Source organism: Mustelus asterias, chromosome 21 (assembly GCF_964213995.1).
Source record: "Mustelus asterias chromosome 21, sMusAst1.hap1.1, whole genome shotgun sequence".
In the NCBI taxonomy this organism is placed as follows: domain Eukaryota; kingdom Metazoa; phylum Chordata; class Chondrichthyes; order Carcharhiniformes; family Triakidae; genus Mustelus; species Mustelus asterias.
In genome coordinates this window covers 80,612,407-80,634,304 of record NC_135821.1, presented here as the reverse complement: position 1 = coordinate 80,634,304, position 21,898 = coordinate 80,612,407, and the positions used below count along the sequence as shown (strand labels likewise).

Below are 21,898 nucleotides of genomic sequence, written 5' to 3'. Positions count from 1 at the left end.
CACGTTAGGAACATTTAAGCGGTTATTGGATAGGCACATGGAGCACACCAGGATGATAGGGAGTGGGATAGCTTGATCTTGGTTTCAGATAAAGCTCGGCACAACATCGTGGGCCGAAGGGCCTGTTCTGTGCTGTACTGTTCTATGTTCTATGCCTTGGGATTCTCCTTAATCCTGTCTGCCAAGGACATTTCGTGACTCCTTTTTGCCCTTCTAACTCTCTGTTTGAGTTCTTTTCTACTTTCTCTGTATTCCTCCAGTGCTCCATCTGTTTTTAGCTGCCTGGACCTCATGTATGCCTCTTTTTTATTTTTGATTAGACCCACAATTTCACTGGTTATCCTCGGCTCCCGAAACCTACCTTTCCTATCCTTCCTCTTTGCAGGCTTTGCATCAGTATTCACCAAAGAGAAGGACTTGGTGGATGATGAGTCTCGGAAAGGGAGTGTAGATAGTTTGAGTCATGTTGAGATCCAAAAGGAGGAGGTATTGGGGTTCTTGAGAAGCATTAAGATAAACAAGTCCCCAGGGCCTGATGGAAGAAGGGCGAAAGAAGCAAGAGAGAAAATTGCTGGGGCCTTGAGAGAAACCTTTGCATCCTCACTGGCAACAGGGGAGGTCATGATGCGGAGATGCCGGCGTTGGACTGGGGTAAGCATAATAAGAAGTCTCACAACACTAGGTTAAAGTCCAACAGGTTTATTTGGCAGCACGAGCTATCGGAGCTCTGCTCCTTCATCAGGTGAATGAGGAGTTGTGTTCACAAACAGGGCATATGCAGACACAAACTCAATTTACAAGATAATGGTTGGAATGTGAGTCTTTACAGGTAATCAAGTCTTAAAGGTACAGACAATGTGAGTGGAGAGAGGGCCAAGCACAAGTTAAAGAGGTGTGTATTGTCTCCAGCCAGGACAGTTAGTGAGAGTTTGCAAGCCCAGGCAAGTCGTGGGGGTTACAGATAGTGTGACGTGAACCCAAGATCCCGGTTGAGGCCGTCCTCATGTGTGCGGAACTTGGCTATCAGTCTCTGCTCAGCGACTCTGCGTTGTGTGTCGTGAAGGCTGCCTTGGAGAACGCTTACCCGAAGATCAGCGGCCGAATGCCCGTGACTGCTGAAGTGTTCCCCGACTGGAAGGGAACACTGCTGCCTGGTGATTGTCGAGCGGTGTTTATTCATCCGTTGTTGTAGCGCCTGCATGGTCTCCCCAATGCACCATCCCTCAGGACATCCTTTTCTGCAGCGTATCAGGTAGACAACGTTGGCCGAGTTGCAAGAGTATGTACCGTGTACCTGGTGGATGGTGTTCCCACATGAGATGATGGCATCCGTGTCGATGATCCGGCACGCCTTGCAGAGGTTGCTGTGGCAGGGTTGTGTGGTGTCGTGGTCACTGTTCTCCTGAAGGCTGGGTAGTTTGCTGTGGACAATGGTCTGTTTGAGGTTGTGCGGTTGTTTGAAGGCAAGAAGTGGGGGTGTGGGGATGGCCTTGGCGAGATGTTCATCTTCATCAATGACATGTTGAAGGCTCTGGAGAAGATGCCGTAGCTTTTCCACTCCGGGGAAGTACTGGACGACGAAGGGTACTCTGTCTGCCGTGTCCCGTGTTTGTCTTCTGAGGAGTCGGTGCGGTTTTTTGCGTCGGAACTGTTGATCGATGAGTCGAGCGCCATATCCTGTTCTTATGAGGGCATCTTTCAGCGTCTGGAGGTGTCTGTTGTGATCCTCCTCATCTGAGCAGATCCTGTGTATACGGAGGGCTTTGTCCGTAGGGGATGGCTTCTTTAACGTGTTTAGGGTGGAAGCTGGAAAAGTGGAGCATCGTGAGGTTATCCGTGGGCTTGCGGTACAGTGAACTGCTGAGGTGACCGTCCTTGATTGAGATGCGTGTGTCCAAGAATGCAATTGATTCTGGAGAGTACTCTCTGGAATCAGTTGCATTCTTGGACGCACGCATCTCCATCGAGGACTTTAATAACCTTGTGGCCTAATTCCATGTCAACTCTTGGACGCAAGGATAGTTGATTTGTATTTAGATTTCTTTTGTTACCTGAATGTTTTTGGAATGTCTGGGTGATTTGTGCCTTCGTTAACTTGAACATTTTGATCTGAATGGGCATTCTCGCTGTAAGTGACTGTGCTTATAAGCTGGCACATTTTGTAAGTATAGAACTCTTACAGTGCAGAAGGAGGCCGTTTGGTCCATCAAATCTGCACCGACTCTCCGACAAAGCCCTGTTCTTGTAACCCCATATATATTACCCCGCTGATCCCCCTAACCTACACATCCTGGGACACTAAGGGGCCAATCCACCTAACCTGCACAACTTTGAACTGTGGGAGAGACGGGGAAAATGGGTAAACTCCAAACAGATGGTCACCCAGGGCTGGAATTGACCCCAGGTCCCTGGCACTGTGTCACTGTGCTGCCCACCCTGAGCTTGCTAACAATCAACTGGATGGTTCAGCAATGCATCAAAACAGAAAATGAATGGGATGCAAATAAAAAAACTGTAGATCAGTGAAAATATGTTTTAGTAAATCTGTTTGAATTCAGATTAATGGAATATCTTGCCCTGCAGGGAATCTGGTGGGAGTTGGTGGGGGAGCTGGATACAAGAAGGTTTCCAATCAGTGAAAGAAAAGGTAAGAACAGAGCTTGCCTTTGAAAAATTTATATACTTTGGTCTAGACTCTAACAATTTACAAACATTATTTTGCTCAATAACATTGCAAGATTGGGAATTCTACTAAAATTTACTAAATTAGAGTTTACTGCTCCTACTTTATAATACCACACAGCGTTAACTTCAAGCCTTGATCTGAAACTGATGACTTATGGAATGTTGGTGTATTACCACATTGTGTCCTAAATCATTATGGTGGAATCTAACTAAAACATCCCTGAGAGTGATTGTTAGACTGTTTTAAAGATGGAGCGAATGGAACAGATTGCTGCTTTACTGCGAATAAAGTCAAATTCAACAACCAGTTGACCTGGGTTGCATTTTTATTTTTTCTAACATTCAGCGTGTCATTATCAGATAATAAATCGATGCATGCCAACTGCTTGTCTAGAAATAAGTTCATAAGATATAGGAGCAGAATTACGTCAATCAGCCCATCGAGTCCGCTCCGCCATTCGATCATGGCTGGTATGCTCCTCATTCCCATTTTCCTGCCTTCAACCCATTACCAATTAAAAATCTGTAACTCCTCAAATTTACTCACTGTCCCAGCATCCACCGCACTTTGGGGTAGTGAATTCCAGATTCACAACCCTTTGGGAGAAATAGTTTCTCCTCAACTCTGTTTTAAATTTGCTACCCCTTATCCTAAGACTATGACCTCTCGATCTAGAATGCCCCACAAGAGGAAGCATCCGCTCCACGTCTACTTTATCCATACCTTTTATCATCCTGAACACCTCAATTTGATCTCCCCTCATTCTTCTAAATTCCAGAGAGTATGGGCCTAAACTGTTCAATCTCTCTTCATACGACAAACCCCTCATCTCTGGAATCAATCTAGTGAACCTCCTCTGAACTGCCTCCAATGCCACTGCACCTTTCCTCAAATAAGGGGACCAAAACTGTGCACAATACTCCAGGTGCGACCTCACCAATGCCTTGTATAGTTGCAACAATACTTCCTTACCTTTATATTCTATTCCTTAGCTATAAATGCCAACATTCCAGTCGCTTTCTTTATTATCTGCTGTATCTGCATGCTAGTTTTCTGTGATTCATGAATGAGGACATCCAGATCCCTCTGCACCGGAGCACCCCGAAGTCTCCCCATTTAGATAATAAGTCGCCTTCCCATTTTTCCGACCAAACTGCACGATTGGTAAATAACACAGGCGTTTAAAAGAGGGATGAAACTTTTTTCCCCAAACTTCACACTATAATACTTTGACATCTTCCTGTCCCCATCAACAGTCTACTGAAGCGTTGGAGTTTATGAAACGGGATCTTGCAGAGTTTTCACATGTGGTGCAACATGATACAGCATGTACAATTGCTGCCACTGCGAATGCAGTGAAAGACAAACTGAGTGTGAGTATATACCCGCGTTACTTGTTCAGATAAGTGACTCCGGTTAAAAACATACACTTAACATAATGCGAACGGCGACATAGCATTCCAACGTACAATATCTCTTCTCACCCTGATTTAACAGAGTTCCTGATGAGGACTTGCTTGGGCTCGCATTGCTGATGCTTGGCAATTTTAGATATATTGTCCACGGGTTACAGGTTATTGATAGTTGAGGGTTACAGCGCATAACTCACTGACTAGCCTGGTTCATTTCACCTGATGATGATAGCAGCCCAGATATGAGTGTAACCAGCCTTCCTTTGTTTCAGTCGTGCATCGTAGTTGAAGATTGTTACAGTGTGAAGAGAATGTACAGACGTGGAGGGGGGAAGTGGGTAAACTTGTTTTCTTTGCTTCCTGTATTAACCCTTGTATTTAACATGCTCTTGTTTGGGATGGATCAGCCTGAGGCATCTCCACAAATACTGTTAACCGGGCTTCATCAGGAGGTAATCCTCCTCACTGTGATGCGATGCTTCTTTAGAGATGCCACCAAGAAAGGCAAGCTGAACCCTAAAGGCAGTCATGATTTTGGATGCTAGTTAATCGCAGCTTAAGATCCCATTTCAATGGCAAACATTCCAGCCACCTGTCGGGATTTCTTCCTGCATAATTCACAAGCGCGTCTTCTGTTTTAAGGTTTAATTTCTTTATTGCCTTTTCTGTTGATGGTTATGCATTTTTCATAACTTTGTCACAGAGCCCTGTACTCAAAACCCTTGCAGTGGTTGGTTTCAGGCAAGATTTTAATCATAGTATTTGTGGGCATTTGTATAACTTTCAATTAAATATTTGAGTATTAAGTATTTGTATTAAGTATTTGAGTGGCTTGTGCATTTGAAAGATAATTGTGACTAATAGAAAAATCCACGGCTAACTTAAGTCTTTTAATTTGTTTTGCCAAATACAGGTCGGAATATAATTCCTTTATTTATTTGAATAATATTTTTAATTCCCCCAATATTATTTCTGTTCAATAAGTGCTTCTCCAGCGACACTTTGAACTCCCATTGGCCGTGTATTCACACTAATGCTAAGAGTATATATGACTCAAAAAGTGAACACCAAACAGCAATCATCTCTCATAATCTGAGAATAAAGTTTAGGAAGTTTTGCAATCATCAATAAAGACATGACTGTCAATATGCAACAAAAACTGTAAATTAAACAAAGTGTAAAATCCTGCTGCAGGAGTTGCCATGTGCAGAGATAGAGTATGCATTGTTAAATTATATTAATTGAAAAAATAATAAAATCTAAATGCACTTGTTCTGATATTTTGTTTGTAGGCAGAAACTTCTACAGGAGCAGGACAGCAAGTCAAAAAAGGATTATCAAACATTCTTGGAGTTCTCTCAGACACGTTTGCTCCCCCTCCAGACAAAACTATTGATTGTGATGTTATAACACTGGTTGCAACACCATCTGGTACTACAGAACTCTATGACAGTACTAAGGTATTCGGAGTAATTTGCAACTCACTTCTAGTCTTTAAGAAGCTACTTATTTGAACAGTTTGAGTCCCTTTGGGTGTTACTGTGGAGGTGGTGGGGTGGCCAGCCACATGATGGATGTTTATAAATGATCATTTCTAAAGCCATTTTGGTACAGGTTGTGTTTGAATCTCACCTGAAATTTTAAAGAAAATTACATTGCTCCAAAACTGTGAATTTCATGTTGCAAATAATTCTGTTGCATTATGAATTTTGGGTATTGGTTTACTCCATTTCCATCATTTATGGCGATGTATTTGATTTTGGGTGGAACAAACAAAGAACAATACAGCACAGGAACAGGCCCTTCGGCCCTCCAAGCCTGCACGGCTCATGTGTCCAACTAGACCATTCGTTTGTATCCCTCTATTCCCAGTTTGTTCATGTGGCTATCTAAATAAGTTTTAAACGATCCCAGCGTGTCCGCCTCAATCACCTTGCTTGGCAGTGCATTCCAGGCCCCCACCATCCTCTGTGTAAAATATGTCCCCCTGACATCTGTGTTGAACCTTGCCCCCCTCACCTTGAACCCGTGACCCCTTGTGTTTGTCACCTCCGACCTGGGAAAAAGCTTCCCACTGTTCACCCTATCTATGCCCTTCATAATTTTATACACCTCTATTAGGTCACCCCTCATCCTCCATCTTTCCAGGGAGAACAATCCCAGTTTACCCAATCTCTCCTCGTAGCTAAGACCCTCCATACCAGGCAACATCCTGGTAAACCTTTTCTGTACTCTGTCCAAAGCCTCCACGTCCTTCTGGTAGTGTGATGACCAGAACTGGACGCAGTATTCCAAGTGTGGCCTAACCAACGTTCTATACAGCTGCAACATCATATGCCAACTTTTATATTCTATGCCCCGTCCAATAAAGGCAAGCATGTCATATGCCTTGACCACCCTCTCCACCTGTGCTGCCACCTTTAAGGATCTGTGGACTTGTACAGCCAGGTCCCTCCGTGTGTCTATACTCCTGATGGTTCTACCATTTATTGTATAGCTCCCCCTTACATTAGATCTACCGAAATGCATCACTTCGCATTTATCTGGATTAAATTCCATCTGCCATTTCTCCGCCCAATGTTCCAGCCTATCTATATCCTGCTGTATTCTCTGACAATGTTCATCACTATCTGCAACTCCAGCAATCTTTGTGTCGTCTGCAAACTTACTGATCACACCAGCGGCACGGTAGCACAGTGGTTAGCACTGCTGCTTCACAGCTCCAGGGACCTGGGTTCGAATCCCTGCTCGGGTCGCTGTCTGTGTGGAGTTTGCACATTCTCCCTGTGTCTGCGTGGGTTTCCTCCGGGTGCTCCGGTTTCCTCCCACAGTCCAAAGATGTGCAGGCTAGGTTGATTGGCCATTCTAAATTGCCCCTTAGTGTCCCGGGATGCATAGGTTAAAGGGGTTAGTGGGTAAAATATGTAGGGATATGTGGATAGGGCCTGGGTGGGATTGTGGTTGGTGCAGACTCGATGGGCCGAATGGCCTCTTTCTGCACTGTAGGGTTTCTATGATCTAATACACCATCACATTGTTGCCTACACTGATGAGCTACATCTTCCTCCAAATCATTTATATATATCACAAACAGCAGAGGTCCCAGTACAGAGCCCTGCGGAACACCACTAGTCACAGACCTCCAACTGGAAAAAGACCCCTCCACTGCTACCCTCTGCCTTCTATGGCTAAGCCAGTTCTCCACCCATCTAGCTAGCTCACCTTTTATCCCGTGAGATTTAACCTTTTGCACCAGCCTGCCATGAGGGACCTTGTCAAACGCTTTACTAAAATCCATTTGGACGACATCCACGGCCCTTCCCTCGTCAATCGTTTTTGTCACCTCCTCAAAAAAAACCAAATTTGTGAGGCATGACCTCCCTCGTACAAAACCATGCTGTCTATCGCTAATGAGATTATTCAGTTCTAAATGCGCATATATCCTATCTCTAAGAATCTTCTCCAACAATTTTCCTACCATAGACGTCAAGCTCACCGGCCTATAATTACCCGGGTTATCCTTGCTACCCTTCTTAAATAACGGGGCCACATTTGCTATCCTCTGGGACCTCACCTGTGTCCAGTGAAGTGACAAAGATTTCTGTTAGAGGCCCAGCAATTTCATCTCTTGTCTCCCTGAGGAGTCTAGGATAGATGCCATCTGGCCCTGGGGATTTGTCTGTCTTAATGTTTCCTAAAAAACCTAACACTTCCTCCCTTGTAATTGAGATTTTTTCTAACGGGTCAACACATCTCTCTGAGACACGACCAGTCAACATGTCCCTCTCCTTTGTGAATACTGATGCAAAGTATTCGGTTTAGGATCTCACCTACTTCCTTTGGTTCTAAGCATAATTCCCCTCCTTTGTCCCTGAGAGGTCCGATTCTTTCCCTAACAACCCTCTTGTTCCTAACGTATGTATAAAATGCCTTAGGATTCTCCTTAATCCTGTCTACCAAGGACATTTTGTGACCCCTTTTTGCCCTTCTTACTCCCTGTTTGAGTTCATTTCTACTTTCTCTGTATTCCTCCAGTGCTCCATCTGTTTTTAGCTGCCTGGACCTCATGTATGCCTCTTTTTTCTTTTTGATTAGACCCACAATTTCACTGGTTATCCACAGCTCCCGAAACCTACCTTTCCTATCCTTCCTCTTTACAGGCACATGCCTGTCCTGCAGTCCTATCAACTGCTCCTTAAAAGACTCCCACATGCCAGATGTGGATTTACCCTCGAACAGCCTCTCCTAATCAACAGCCACCAAATCCTGCCTCATCCGGCTGTCGTTAGCCTTCCCCCAATTCAGCACCTTACCCATAGGACAACACTCATCTTTTTCCATTACTATCCTAAAGTTTACAGAATTGTGGTCACTATTTGCCACATGTTCCCCTACTGCAACTTTGATGACCTGACCGGGCTCATTCCCCAGTACTAGGTCCAGTATAGCCCCCTCTCTAGTTGGATTGTCAACATATTGTTCCAAAGAACCTTCCTGTACGCATTTTATAAATTCTTCCCCGTCCAGGCCCCCAGCCCTAAGCGATTTCCAGTCTATACCAGGGAAATTAAAGTCTCCCACTACAACAACCCTATTTTTTCTGCACCTGTCCAGAATCTCCTTACATATCCGTTCCTCCACTTCCTGTGGGCTGTAGGGAGGCCTGTCGTATACCCCCAGCATAGTGACTGCGCCCTTCCTGTTTCTGAGCTCCACCCACAGTGACTCGTTACCTGACCCTTCCAAATTGTCCACCCTCTGTACTGCTGTAATATGCTCCCTAACCAGTATTGCTACTCCCCCACCTCTCCTCGCCCCTCCTCTGTCTCGCCCAGCACACTTATACCCCAGAATATTCAGCTGCCAGTCCTGTCCTTTTAACCATGGGAAGCAGAGAGTGGAAACATGTTTATATTATGCAACTCTAATAACTGGATTACCTGAAAGTCAGTGGAATAAATTTGTGTCAAAAATGTGGAAGACGTTTACAAAATAATAGTTAGTTAGCAGAAAAGACTGAATATTTTGTCCTTTACCTTGGGCTAAATGCTTTGTCTTGTATTGCCATGTTATTTCTACCCTGGTTCCAAGAAAATTCTAGCACAGCAGTACAGAGGATCCAGATACAGATGGCATATTTCTGTTTTAAAGCAGAGAATGTTATTAATAATGCAAGTTATAAGATACCACTTTGTGACTTAATTGTGTTCACAGCATGGATTAATAATACTACATCATTTTTCCATATATACGCATGCAGCAACCACATTTTTAAGCCGTGTTTGCCTGTCCAATTTTTCAAATTTATACCATTTATGTAAAGTGACTATTGCAACCTTTATTTCCACGAGTTAATGAGTTAATTGGAAATGGTGCCACTGTGCTGTCACGTCTGTATTTCCTGCATTACACAATGATTATGTTTTAAAAAGTACTTCATTGACTATAAATGTTTTAAGATTTCCGGTAGTCATGAAAAACACCGTTTGATAACAAGTCCTTGTTTCAGGAGTTGCTCAAAATAGCTTCTGTTGGACTTGTTAAGTTTAGCAATTTCAGAACAATGACAATTTACATCAGGGTAAAACTTGATGAATCAAAACAGAAAATAGGAGCAGGCGTAGGTCATTTGGCCCTTTGATCCTTCTCCGCTGTTCAGTATGATCATGGCTGATCCTCTATCTCAACACCATACTCCTGCGCTCTCCCATTGCACCTTTCAAGTCCTGTAAACTTTCTGTTTCTTAATATATTCAGTGAGTTGACTTCCACAGCCTTCTAAGGTAGAGAAGTCCCCAGGTTTGCCACCTACTGAGTGAAGATGTTTCTCTTTATCATGGTCCTAAACGGCCTAACCAGTATCCTGAGACTATGACGCCCCTTGTTCTAGACTAGAAGTGGACAGCCTACGGCCTGGGGGCCTCATGAGGCTCGTCTGGGTTCTGAGTGCAGTCCATGAGATATTTTGTTGACTGTTGCCCACGTGCAGGGTTGCTACATTCCACTGATTTCCATCTGCATAGTTTTTCTTCCTACCGGTATGACTGAAGTGATTTGCACGTAAAGCAAGGGCAGGCGAAGCGAGGAGTGTGCTGATTGCTCACAACATTGACTCTGAGAGCCGTGCGCTCCCTGTGTCCAAAGTGCCAATATTTCTTTTGTTTTTACCATTTGAAGTTGATAGTTCAAAACTCGTTATGAAATATTCAGTGTGTATTAAATGTATTTAATTTTATTTGTGGGGTCGCGGTTAGTGAACAAGCCCAGTTTCAATCTTGTAATCCACTGAGCTGAAGGAGAGCCACTCGTGTGGCCCAATCATTGGCCTACATTGCCCATCACTGTTCTGGACCCTGCAGCCAGAGGAAGCATAATCCCTGCACCCAGTCTGTGTACAGCCCTGTCAGAACTCTATATGTTTCAATGTGATCCTGCTTCAATCTTCTAAATGCCAGTGAATATTTTTTTTATTCATTTGTGGGACATGGGCGTTGCTGGCTAGGCCAGCATTTATTGCCCGTCCCTAGTTGCCCTTGAGAAGGTTGTGGTGAGCCGCCTTCTTGAATTGCTATATCTGGGCTTAGTCGTATGACAATCCTGCCATCCCAGGAATCAGCCTGGTGAATCTTCGGTAAGGTGACCCAACATCCTGGGGGGTTATCATTGATGTGGAGATCATGACCACATCTCCACATCATGACCACCATCGACACCGCAAACTGCCGGCTCCAAGTGGAGAGGATCTCCAAGAAGATCGCGCATATCTTGGGCGGCACGGTAGCACAGCGGTTAGCACTGCTGCTTCACAGCTCCAGGGTCCCGGGTTCGATTCCCGGCTCGGGTCACTGTCTGTGTGGAGTTTGCACATTCTCCTCGTGTCTGCGTGGGTTTCCTCCGGGTGCTCCGGTTTCCTCCCACAGTCCAAAGATGTGCGGGTTAGGTTGATTGGCCAGGTTAAAAACAAAATTGCCCCTTAGAGTCCTGGGATGCGTAGGTTAGAGGGATTAGTAGGTAAAATATGTGGAGGTAGGGCCAGGGTGGGATTGTGGTCGGTGCAGACTCGATGGGCCGAATGGCCTCCTTCTGCACTGTAGGGTTTCTATGATTTCTATGATTTCTATGATATCGACACAGACATCAAGTTTCTACAAACATGCCAGAAAGCAGACAAGATACCGAAAGGACTACGGATCATGAACCCACTCAGGTCAACCTTTAACACAGACTACGCTGAGAGACACCTCAAACACCTCATACACCAACTGTACAGCAAACGCCGCAGCCTGGAAACCAAGATCGAATCCATATTCTCAACTTGCGCTCAGGACGCAGACCAGCTGCGAAACTCTGCCAAGCAGACGAGACAAAGGAACTACACCATCTACATGCACACCAAGAACAGGAAACTTGAGAAACTCGGCATCACCACCAGCAGCAACCAAGCCTCCCCCGGTACCACAGTAGAAAACAGTACCACTGCAGGAAAGTCCATTGTCAACTTATCGGACTACACACTTCAGCCAGATGAAATCGAAGTTCTCAGCCGAGGGCTCAACTTTTGCCCCACGACCAAAATAGACCCCATCAGTCTCGCAGCAGACACAGAGGAATTCATCAGGCGAATGAGGCTGCGGGAGTTCTTCCACAAACCCCAAGAGGCCAACAGCGAACACAATGAGACAGCTAATGAACCGGAACAGCAGACAGAGAGATCCGCAGTACAACCGAAGAGGAAAGAGTCGAATTGGACTCCTCCGGAAGGCCGCTGCCCTCGACTTGACATGTATGCCCAAGCCATCAGGAGGTGCGTCAACACCAAATTCATCAGCCGCACTCACAAGACAGCACCGAACATCACCCAAGCACAACGCAACGCCATCCGCACTCTCAAGACCAACTGCAACATTGTTATCAAACCAGCAGACAAAGGAGGGGCCATCGTCATACTGAACAGAACGGATTACTGCAAAGAAGTGTACCGACAACTGAACAACGAGGAACACTAGACAGTTACCCGCAGATCCGACCAAAGAACACACCCGTCAACTCAACACTCTGATCAAAACCTTTGATCCGGACCTTCAAAACACCCTCCGTGCTCTCATCCCACGTACTCCACGCGTTGGAGATCTCAACTGCCTCCCAAAAATACACAAGGCAAACACACCCGGCCGTCCCATCGTTTCAGGCAATGGAACCCTGTGCGAGAACCTCTCCGGCTATGTCGAGGGCATCTTGAAACCCATTGTACAAAGAACCCCCAGCTTTTGTCGCGACACTACGGACTTCCTACAGAAACTCAGCGCACATGGAGCAGTTGAACCAGGAGCACTCCTCGTCACAATGGATGTCTCGGCACTCTACACCAGCATCCCCCACGATGATGGCATTGCTGCAACGGCCTCAGTACTCAATGCCGTCAACTGCCAGTTTCCAGATGCAATTTTACAACTCATCCGCTTCATCTTGGACCACAATGTCTTCACCTTCAACAACCAGTTCTTCATCCAGACACACGGAACAGCCATGGGGACCAAATCCGCACCTCAATATGCCAACATCTTCATGCACAGGTTCGAACAAGACTTCTTCACCGCACAGGACCTTCAACCGATGCTATACACTAGATACATCGATGATACTTTCTTCCTTTGGAGTCATGGTGAGCAATCACTGAAACAACTATATGATGACATCAAGTTCCATCCCACCATCAGACTCACCATGGACTACTCTCTGGAATCGGTTGCATTCTTGGACACACGCATCTCCATTAAGGACGGTCACCTCAGCACCTCACTGTACCGCAAGCCCACGGATAACCTCACGATGCTCCACTTCTCCAGCTTCCACCCTAAACACGTTAAAGAAGCCATCCCCTACGGACAAGCCCTCCGAATACACAGGATCTGCTCGGATGAGGAGGATCGCAACAGACACCTCCAGACGCTGAAAGATGCCCTCATAAGAACAGGATATGGCGCTCGACTCATCGATCAACAGTTCCGACGCGCCACAGCGCAAAACCGCACCGACCTCCTCAGAAGACAAACACAGGACACAGTGGACAGAGTACCCTTCGTCGTCCAGTACTTCCCCGGAGCGGAGAAGCTACGGCATCTCCTCCGGAGCCTTCAACATGTCATTGATGAAGATGAACATCTCGCCAAGGCCATCCCCACACCCCCACTTCTTGCCTTCAAACAACCACGCAACCTCAAACAGACCATTGTCCGCAGCAAAGTACCCAGCCTTCAGGAGAGCAGTGACCACGACACCGCACAACCGTGCCACAGCAACCTCTGCAAGACGTGCCGGATCATCGACACGGATGCCATCATCTCACGTGAGAACACCATCTACCAGGTACACGGTACCTACTCTTGCAACTCGGCCAACGTTGTCTACCTGATACGCCGCAGGAAAGGATGTCCCGAGGCATGGTACATTGGGGAAACCACGCAGACGCTACGACAATGGATGAATGAGCATTCAGCCTTGGATCTTCAGGTAAGCGTTCTCCAAGGCGGCCTTCACGACACACGACAGCGCAGAGTCGCTGAGCAGAAACTGATAGCCAAGTTCCGCCCACATGAGGACGGCCTAAACCGGGATGTTGGATTTATGTCACATTATCAGTAACCCCCACAGCTTGCCCCCTGGACTTACAGAATCTCACTAGCTGTTCTGTCTGGAGACAATACACATCTCTTTAACCTGTGTTGAATGCTCCCTCCACCCACATTGTCGGTACCTTTAAGACCTGGCTGGCTGTAGGGATTCGCATTCTAATTAGTATTCTGTAACTTGATTTCTGTGTCTGTGCACTGTTTGAGAGCACATTTCCACTCCATCTGACGAAGGAGCTGTGCTCCGAAAGCTTATGGTATTTGCTACCAAATAAACCTGTTGGACTTTAACCTGGTGTTGTGAGACTTCTTACGGGGTTACCAATGACCAGAAACTGAGCTGGACTAGCCATATAAATACAGTGGCTACCAGAGCGGGTCAGAGGCTGGGAATCCTGTGGAGAATAACTCACTTCCTGACTCCCCAGAGCCTGTCCACCATCTACAAGTCAGGAATGTGATGGAATACTCTCCACTTGTCTGGATGGGTGCAGCTCCAACAACACTCAAGAAGCTTGACACCATCCAGGACAAAGCAGCCTGCTTGATTGCCACTCCTACAAACATTCAATCTCTCTAGCTCTGATGAACAGTGGCTGCCGTGTGTACCATCTGCAAGATGCACTGCAGGAACTCACCAAGGCTTCTTCGGCAGCACCTTCCAAATCCCGACCACTACCATCGAGAAGGACAAGAGCAGCAGATACGTGGGAACACCTGGAGGTTCCCCAGCATTCTGACTTGGAAATATATCACCATTCCTTCACTATCGCTGGGACGGCATTCTGGAACTCCCTCCCTAACAGCAACATGGGTGCACCTACACCTCATGAACTGCAGCAATTCAAGAAGGCAGCTCACCAGCGCTTATTCGAGGGCAACTAGAAATGTGGCAATAAATGCTAATTAGGTGCATTGGCCATGCTAAATTCTCCCTCAGTGTACCCAAACAGGCACCAGAGTGTGGCGATTAGGGAATTTTCACAGTAACTTCATTGCAGTGTTAATGTAAGCCTACTTGTGACACTAATAAATAAACTTTAAACTTTGTTCTGTTTTTCAGGCTCGCCTTTACAGCCTACAGGCTGATCCAGCAACGTACTGCAATGAGCCAGATGGTAAGAAACTTCAGGGAATCTAGCCTTTTTGACAAATGTTCATCATTTACAAACTATATGGTAGTGAATTTTGGTCTAATGCTTGAACCTTCTGGATTGATGTCTGTTGAGTTTACTCTAACAGTTAGTAGGTTTCAAAGAGACTTTAAATTGAGAGGATTAAATGAGATATGTAGGAAAGTATAGAGGAAGAAAAGACTATGCAGTTGGCCAATCCCAAAGATTGATGCCAGTAAATTCCCCTCTTTAAAAGCCCCTTTAGATATCAGATTTTTCATTCCATCTGCTTCCAAAGGCGCAGACTGTTCCACACATTCACCATGCTCTTTGTAAAGTAATGAAGTCTCGGTAAGTTTAAGTTTGTACTCCCCGGTTCATTTTATCAGGGAACAATTAATCATCTATTCTGTTAGCAATGTCAAATTATTACCCTAATTTTTTGACATTGTTAATTTATTTGTATGTAAGCAATATATCTCAAACTAATGCATGGATTTCAAGAAAATGTGGTATACAAATAGGATATGAATCAATCATAGAATCATACAGCACAGAAGAGGCCCTTTGGCCCATCGAGTCTGCACTGACACATTAGGAACACCCAAACTCCCACCTAATCCCATCTGCCAGCACTTGGCCCATAGCCCTGAATGTTATGATGTGCCGAGTGCTCATCCAGATACTTTTTTGATTTTGATTTATTATTGTCACATGTATTACTTTTTAAAGGATGTGAGGCAACCCGCCTCTGCCACCCTCCCAGGCAGCGCATTCCAGACTGTTGCCCATGCCCAGGGGGCACCACTCTCACCACTGCCCGGCCTGGGGGGCCCCAATTGCCCCCCCTTCACTCCATCAGGGTCATAAGAGACCATAAGACCATGGTCTTTTGATTTGATTTGAATTATTGTCATATGTATTAACATACAGTGAAAAGTATTGTTTCTTGCGTGTTATGCAGATAAAGCATACCGTTCATAGAGAAGGAAATGAGAGAGTGCAGAATGTAGTGTTACAGTCATAGCTAGGGTGTAGAGAAAGATCAACTTAATGCAAGGTAAGTCCATTCAAAAGTCTGTCAGCAACAGGGAAGAAGCTGTTCTTGAGTCGGTTGGTACATAACCTCAGCCTTTTGCAACATTTTCCCGACGGAAGAAGGTAGAAGAGAGAAAGTCCGGGATGCATGGGGTCCTTAATTATGCTGGTTGCTTTTCCGGGGCAGCGGGAAGTGTAGACAGAGTCAATGGATGGGAGGCTGGTTTGTGTGATGGATTGGGTTACATTCGTGACCTTTTGTAGTTCCCTGCAATCTTGGTCAGAGCAGGAGCCCATACCAAGCTGTGATACAACCAGAAAGAATGCTTTCTATGGTGCATCTGTAAAAGTTGGTGAGAGTCGTAGCTGACATGCCAAATTTCCTTAGTCTTCTGAGAAAGTAGAGGCGTTGGTGGGCTTTCTTAACTATAGTGTCGGCATGGGGGGGACCAGGACAGGTTGTTGGGATTTGGACACCTAAAAACTTGAAGCTCTCGACCCTTTCTACTTTGTCCCTGTTGATGTATACTAGATGATGTGGAGATGCCAGCGTTGGACTTACAATGTATACTGGGGCATATTCTCCTCTACGCTTCCTGAAGTCGATAGGTCGTCCCGATAGTTCCCTGAAAATGGGGACCTACTGTAAACCCCGCTAGAATGAAACACTCTGGCGGAGTGGGAGAGACTAGCGGGCCCAGAGAATTCAGTCCCAGGCCCAATAATTAAATTTAAGTTATATTAAAATCACTTACCTGGTGTTCCTGCCGGTTTCCAGTGCAGATCCAATGGCGCCAGGAATCTGGCAGTGCGCGAATCCCACGTGTGTCCGGCTATGAGATTCTCCCAGTCCTCTGTTAGAAAATAATTTTTTTTAAAGGATCCATTTACATTGGGGGATAGATTGCACTGAGTTTTCAGATCAGGCTGTTTCATGTGAATTGACTGGAGCCTCCTCAGTGAATTGGAAACTCTTAATAAATCAACATTTTTTTTAGCTTTGCATTTACAAAGTATCAACAATTAGGGAAAGACTGCGAGTAAGAGCTGCATAATTGTAATCATGTTGAGCTAAGCACTGAGTGCCCCTGTTGTCTTGTTGAACACTGTTTCCCTCAGCCATTTCATCATAATTATAACTGCAGGGTATTACCCTCTCCTCATAGCTATGTGTCAGTCCTGTTCTTCTTTGCACTGCCTGTAGTGCCGGATACCTTTGCTGTCATGTGGTGAATAAAGGAGTGTGTATTCCCTGGTGTGGCAGATTCACTTGTATTTCTGGTTTTGTGCTGCCTGGCTGTACGTTCTAGGCCTAAGTTATGGAAATGTTTTCTGTATGAAAATTAAAACCTGTAGTTATCCCGCAGCTGCCATTCAATGATGTCTGGTATTCTGATTATTTTAAGCAAAATTTTAAAATAGAGACCTTCACAGAATTTTCGGTCAGTAGAGAGGACGAATTTCTTTCTTCATATCTCTCCAGGCAAGATTCCAACCCAAGCATTGATGCTAATCCATTAATTACTTGGCAAAATCCCTGTGTTGGGGTTTTTCCAAGTGAAATTAGTTTGGAAACATCAAACCAATTTAATTTAAATATTAGTTTTCAGCACAAAACTCTTCCATCACAGTAATTGAAGTTAATTTCACAGACCAATTGGGAAAAACAGAATAACCAATGTATAAAATGTAAAGGTTATGTTATAATGTTTAATCACCGGAATTTATCATTCAGATTGTGGCAGCCTTTTTGTAATGGACTCTTTGTTTGTCTTCAGGTCCTTTGGAGCTCTATGAAGAGTGGGTTGCAGCTTTTAATCTTGAAGACCAAAAAGGGGAAATCTCAGGCCTATTGGTTAACAGTCCTTCAGTACGTGCACTATACACAAAAATGGTACGTACTGTGTAAACCATTCTGTTTGCACTTGCTGATTCTCTGTCTAAATGGAATTGCTAGATCAATCCCAATTCTATCAAGTGATGGGCCAATTTTGCTTTGTGGGGTAATTTCAGTATTTGATGTTGCCAAACTCACTTCGCTTGAACAGTCATGAAATGGGGATTAACAATGTCTCCGATTACAAACTTTTTTATTGTTACCCTCTTAATAAAGATATACCACTATAATTTGACATGGAATAATATTGTTTGGTAGATTTTCCCTGAACTCTTGCACAGTAAATTCCCAGTTATCAGCTTGATAGATGGGAGTGCCAAACACTTTATCATGGTTTTAAAAATTTGAGGACAGGATACCTTGATGTACTTGGCATTAACCCTAGTAGGCAGCTTAAAGAACCTTGATTGAGTTCCGGGAGCGCATTTACATGCTGGCTGGCAGTAAAGGATTTGAATGGGGCTCTTACCAAAATATTTGCAGGTTTTTTAATTTACTTCATCAATTTAAAGTTTACATATATGAGTTGTCAACTAGAACTTGTGTTCTGTGAGGCGAAACTCATGTTTACATACGAGTTGTGAAGTAGAACTGATGTTTTATTTTCTTTAAACAGGTGCCGGCAGCAGTTTCACATTCAGAATTTTGGCATCGATACTTTTATAAACTTTATCAATTGGAACAGGTGGGTCATTCCTGAGAATTGAATAATGATGGCAGTGCACTCACTGTTGACATTTAGAACATAGAACATAGAACATTACAGTGCAGTACAGGCCCTTCGGCCCTCGATGTTGCGCCGACCAGTGAAACCAATCTAAAGCCCCTCTAACCTACACTATTCCAATATCATCCATATGTTTATCCAATAACCACTTGAACGCTCTCAAAGTTGACGAGTCCACCACTGCTGCAGGCAGGGCATTCCACGCCCTTACTACTCTCTGAGTAAAGAACCTACCTCTAACATCTGTCCTATATCTCTCACCCCTCAATTTAAAGCTATGTCCCCTCGTGCTAGCCAACACCATCTGAGAAAAAAGGCTCGCACTATCCACCCTATCTAATCCTCTGATCATCTTGTATGCCTCTATTAAGTCACCTCTTAACCTTCTTCTCTCTCTCACGAAAACAACCTCAAGCCCCTCAGCCTTTCCTCATACGATTTTCCCACCATACCAGGCAACATCCTGGTAAATCTCCTCTGCACCCTTCCCAACACTTCCACATCTTTCCTATAATACGGCGACCAGAACTGTACGCAATACTCCAAATGCGGCCGCACCAGAGTTTTGTACAGCTGCAACATGACCTCCTGGCTCCGAAACTCAATCCCTCTACCAATAAAAGCTAACACACCGTACGCCTTCTTAACAACCCTATCAACCTGGGTGCCAACTTTCAGGGATCTATGCACATGGACACCCAGATCCCTCTGTTCATCCACACTACCAAGTATCTTACCATTAGCCCAGTACTCTGTATTCCTGTTACTCCTTCCAAAGTGAATCACCTCACACTTTTCCGTATTAAACTCCATTTGCCACCTCTCAGCCCAGCTCTGTAGCTTATCTATGTCCCTCTGTAACCTGCCACTTCCCTCCGCACTGTCTACAACTCCACCGACTTTAGTGTCATCCGCAAATTTACTAATCCATCCTTCCACGCCCTCATCCAAGTCATTAATAAAAATGACAAACAGCAGTGGCCCCAAAACAGATCCTTGAGGTACACCACTAGCAACTGAACTCCAGGATGAATATTTCCCATCAACCACCACCCTTTGCTTTCTTACAGCAAGCCAATTCCTGATCCAAACCACTAAATCACCCTCAATCCCATGTGTCCGTATTTTCTGCAAAAGCTTACCATGGGGAACCTTATCAAACGCTTTGCTGAAATCCATATACACCACATCAACTGCTTTACCCTCATCCACCTCTTTGGTCACCTTCTCAAAGAACTCAATAAGGTTTGTGAGGCACGACCTACCCTTCACAAAACCGTGCTGACTATCCCTAATCAAATTATTCCTTTCTAGATGATTATAAATCCTATCTCTTATAATCCTTTCCAATACTTTGCCCACAACAGAAGTAAGGCTCACCGGTCTATAATTACCAGGGTTGTCCCTCCTCCCCTTCTTGAACAAGGGGACAACATTTGCTATCCTCCAGTCTTCTGGCACTGTTCCTGTAGTCCATGACGACCCAAAGATCAAAGCCAAAGGCTCTGCAATCTCCTCTCTAGCCTCCCAGAGAATCCTAGGATAAATCCCATCCGGCCCAGGGGACTTATCTATTTTTACCCTTTCCAGAATTGCTAACACCTCCTCCTTATGAACATCAATACCATCCAGTCCAACAGCCTGCATCTCAGTACTCCCCTCAACAACACTGTCCCTCTCCAGTGTGAATACCGACGAAAAATATTCATTTAGTGCCTCTCCTATCTCTTCAGACTCCACGCACAACTTCCCACTCCTGTCCTTGACTGGCCCTAATATTACCCTAGTCATTCTTTTACTCCTGACATACCTATAGAAAGCTTTAGTGCTTGAATCTTTGGCCAATTATTAGATCAGCTGACCAGGTGTAGATATTTACATAGGAATGGAAATTTTTGCTGTACCCTATCCCCTGCCCATTCCTCTAACTCCCAGATTTTTATGCAATTGCCCTTGCTTCACTGCACTGTTGGTGGCTGTGCTTTTGATTATCTGAGTTCGAGGCCCTACAATTCCCTCTTTAAACTCCTATGCTCTTCCCCCTCCATCAACTTAAATGCACCTCTTCCACCAAAGTTTTGGTCTGTCTTCATCCCCACCTCCAACATCGCTTTCTTGGACTTGGTTACCGTTTTCTGATTAAGCCTCTGTGAAATATGTTGGGACATTTTTCTACAGTAAATAGGATCTGTAGATGCAAGTTGCTGGTTCCTTTGGTATTTACAGGGAAAGGGTTGAAGTTCCCAATGGCGAGAGTCAGAAGCGTAGTGTTTGGGAGAGGATATAAACTAGGTGAAAGTGACAGAGCTGAGTGGAGCAAGGCCTGAACGGATTCAAAGATATCAAGGATTTTGAAATAAAAATGTTGAAGGGTAGGGAACCAGGGTTATCTTGTTAAATGAAAACTAATAGTTACTTGATAAGGATGCAGTAGTGACCAGGAGTTAGTGTGGAACAGGATATTATGGTAGTCTGCCCAGAAACAAGAGTATTACAAAACCTAGGAAATGAAACCAACTCCAAGGAAGCAGAATTTATGGTGTTGGTTAAGATGTCTTTCAACCTGTACCATCTAGAAGGACAAGGGCAACAAATGCATGGGAACATCACCACCTGCAAGTTCCCCTCCAAGCCACTCCTCACCCTGACCTTTTTAAAAAGTTTATTTATTAATGTCGCAAACTGCAATTTGGAATGTGAGGTGTCTCCGAGAATCCACCCGATCTATACCTCTCAACATCTTGTACACCTCTATCAGGTCACCTCTCATCCTTTGTCTCTCCAAGGAGAAAAGACCGAGCTCCCTCAGCCTATCCTCATAAGGCATGCCAACCAATCCAGGCAACATCCTTGTAAATCTTCTCTGCACCCTTTCAATAATTTCCACATCCCTCCTGTAATGAGGCGACCAGAACTGAGCACAGTACTCCAAGTGAGGTCTGACGAGGGTCTTATATAGCTGCATCATTATCTCGCGACTCCTAAACTCAATCCCTCGATTTATCTAGGCCAGCACACCATACGCCTTCTTAACCACCTCCTCCACCTGCGGGGCCGATTTTAGAGTCCTATGGACCTGGACCCCAAGGTCCTTTTGATCCTCTACACTGCTAAGAGTCTTACCCTTGATATTATACTCCTTCATCCCGTTTGACCTGCCAGAATGGACCACTACACATTTATCCGGGTTGAAGTCCATCTGCCACTTCTCCGCCCAGTCTTGCATCCTATCTATGTCACGGTGCAGCTTCTGACATCCCTCCAACCTATCCACAACACCACCAACCTTCGTGTTGTCGGCAAACTTACCAACCCATCCCTCCACTTCCTCATCCAGGTCATTTATGAAAATGACAAACAGCAAGCGTCCCAGAACAGATCCCTGGGGCACTCC

At 45.0% G+C, this 21,898-nt stretch overlaps 1 protein-coding gene across 1 annotated transcript in view; it reads left to right on the top strand.

Annotated features, from left to right (window-relative positions):
• The window catches only part of bsdc1 (BSD domain containing 1), a 62,340-nt gene that overhangs the window by 13,204 nt on the left and 27,238 nt on the right, over positions 1-21,898 (top strand). The window contains exons 2-7 of the mRNA XM_078238353.1: positions 2,584-2,647; positions 3,943-4,059; positions 5,391-5,558; positions 14,791-14,845; positions 17,659-17,774; positions 18,394-18,462. Of these exons, the coding sequence (XP_078094479.1) occupies positions 2,584-2,647; positions 3,943-4,059; positions 5,391-5,558; positions 14,791-14,845; positions 17,659-17,774; positions 18,394-18,462 (589 nt within the window). The remainder of the gene's footprint in view (positions 1-2,583; positions 2,648-3,942; positions 4,060-5,390; positions 5,559-14,790; positions 14,846-17,658; positions 17,775-18,393; positions 18,463-21,898) is intronic.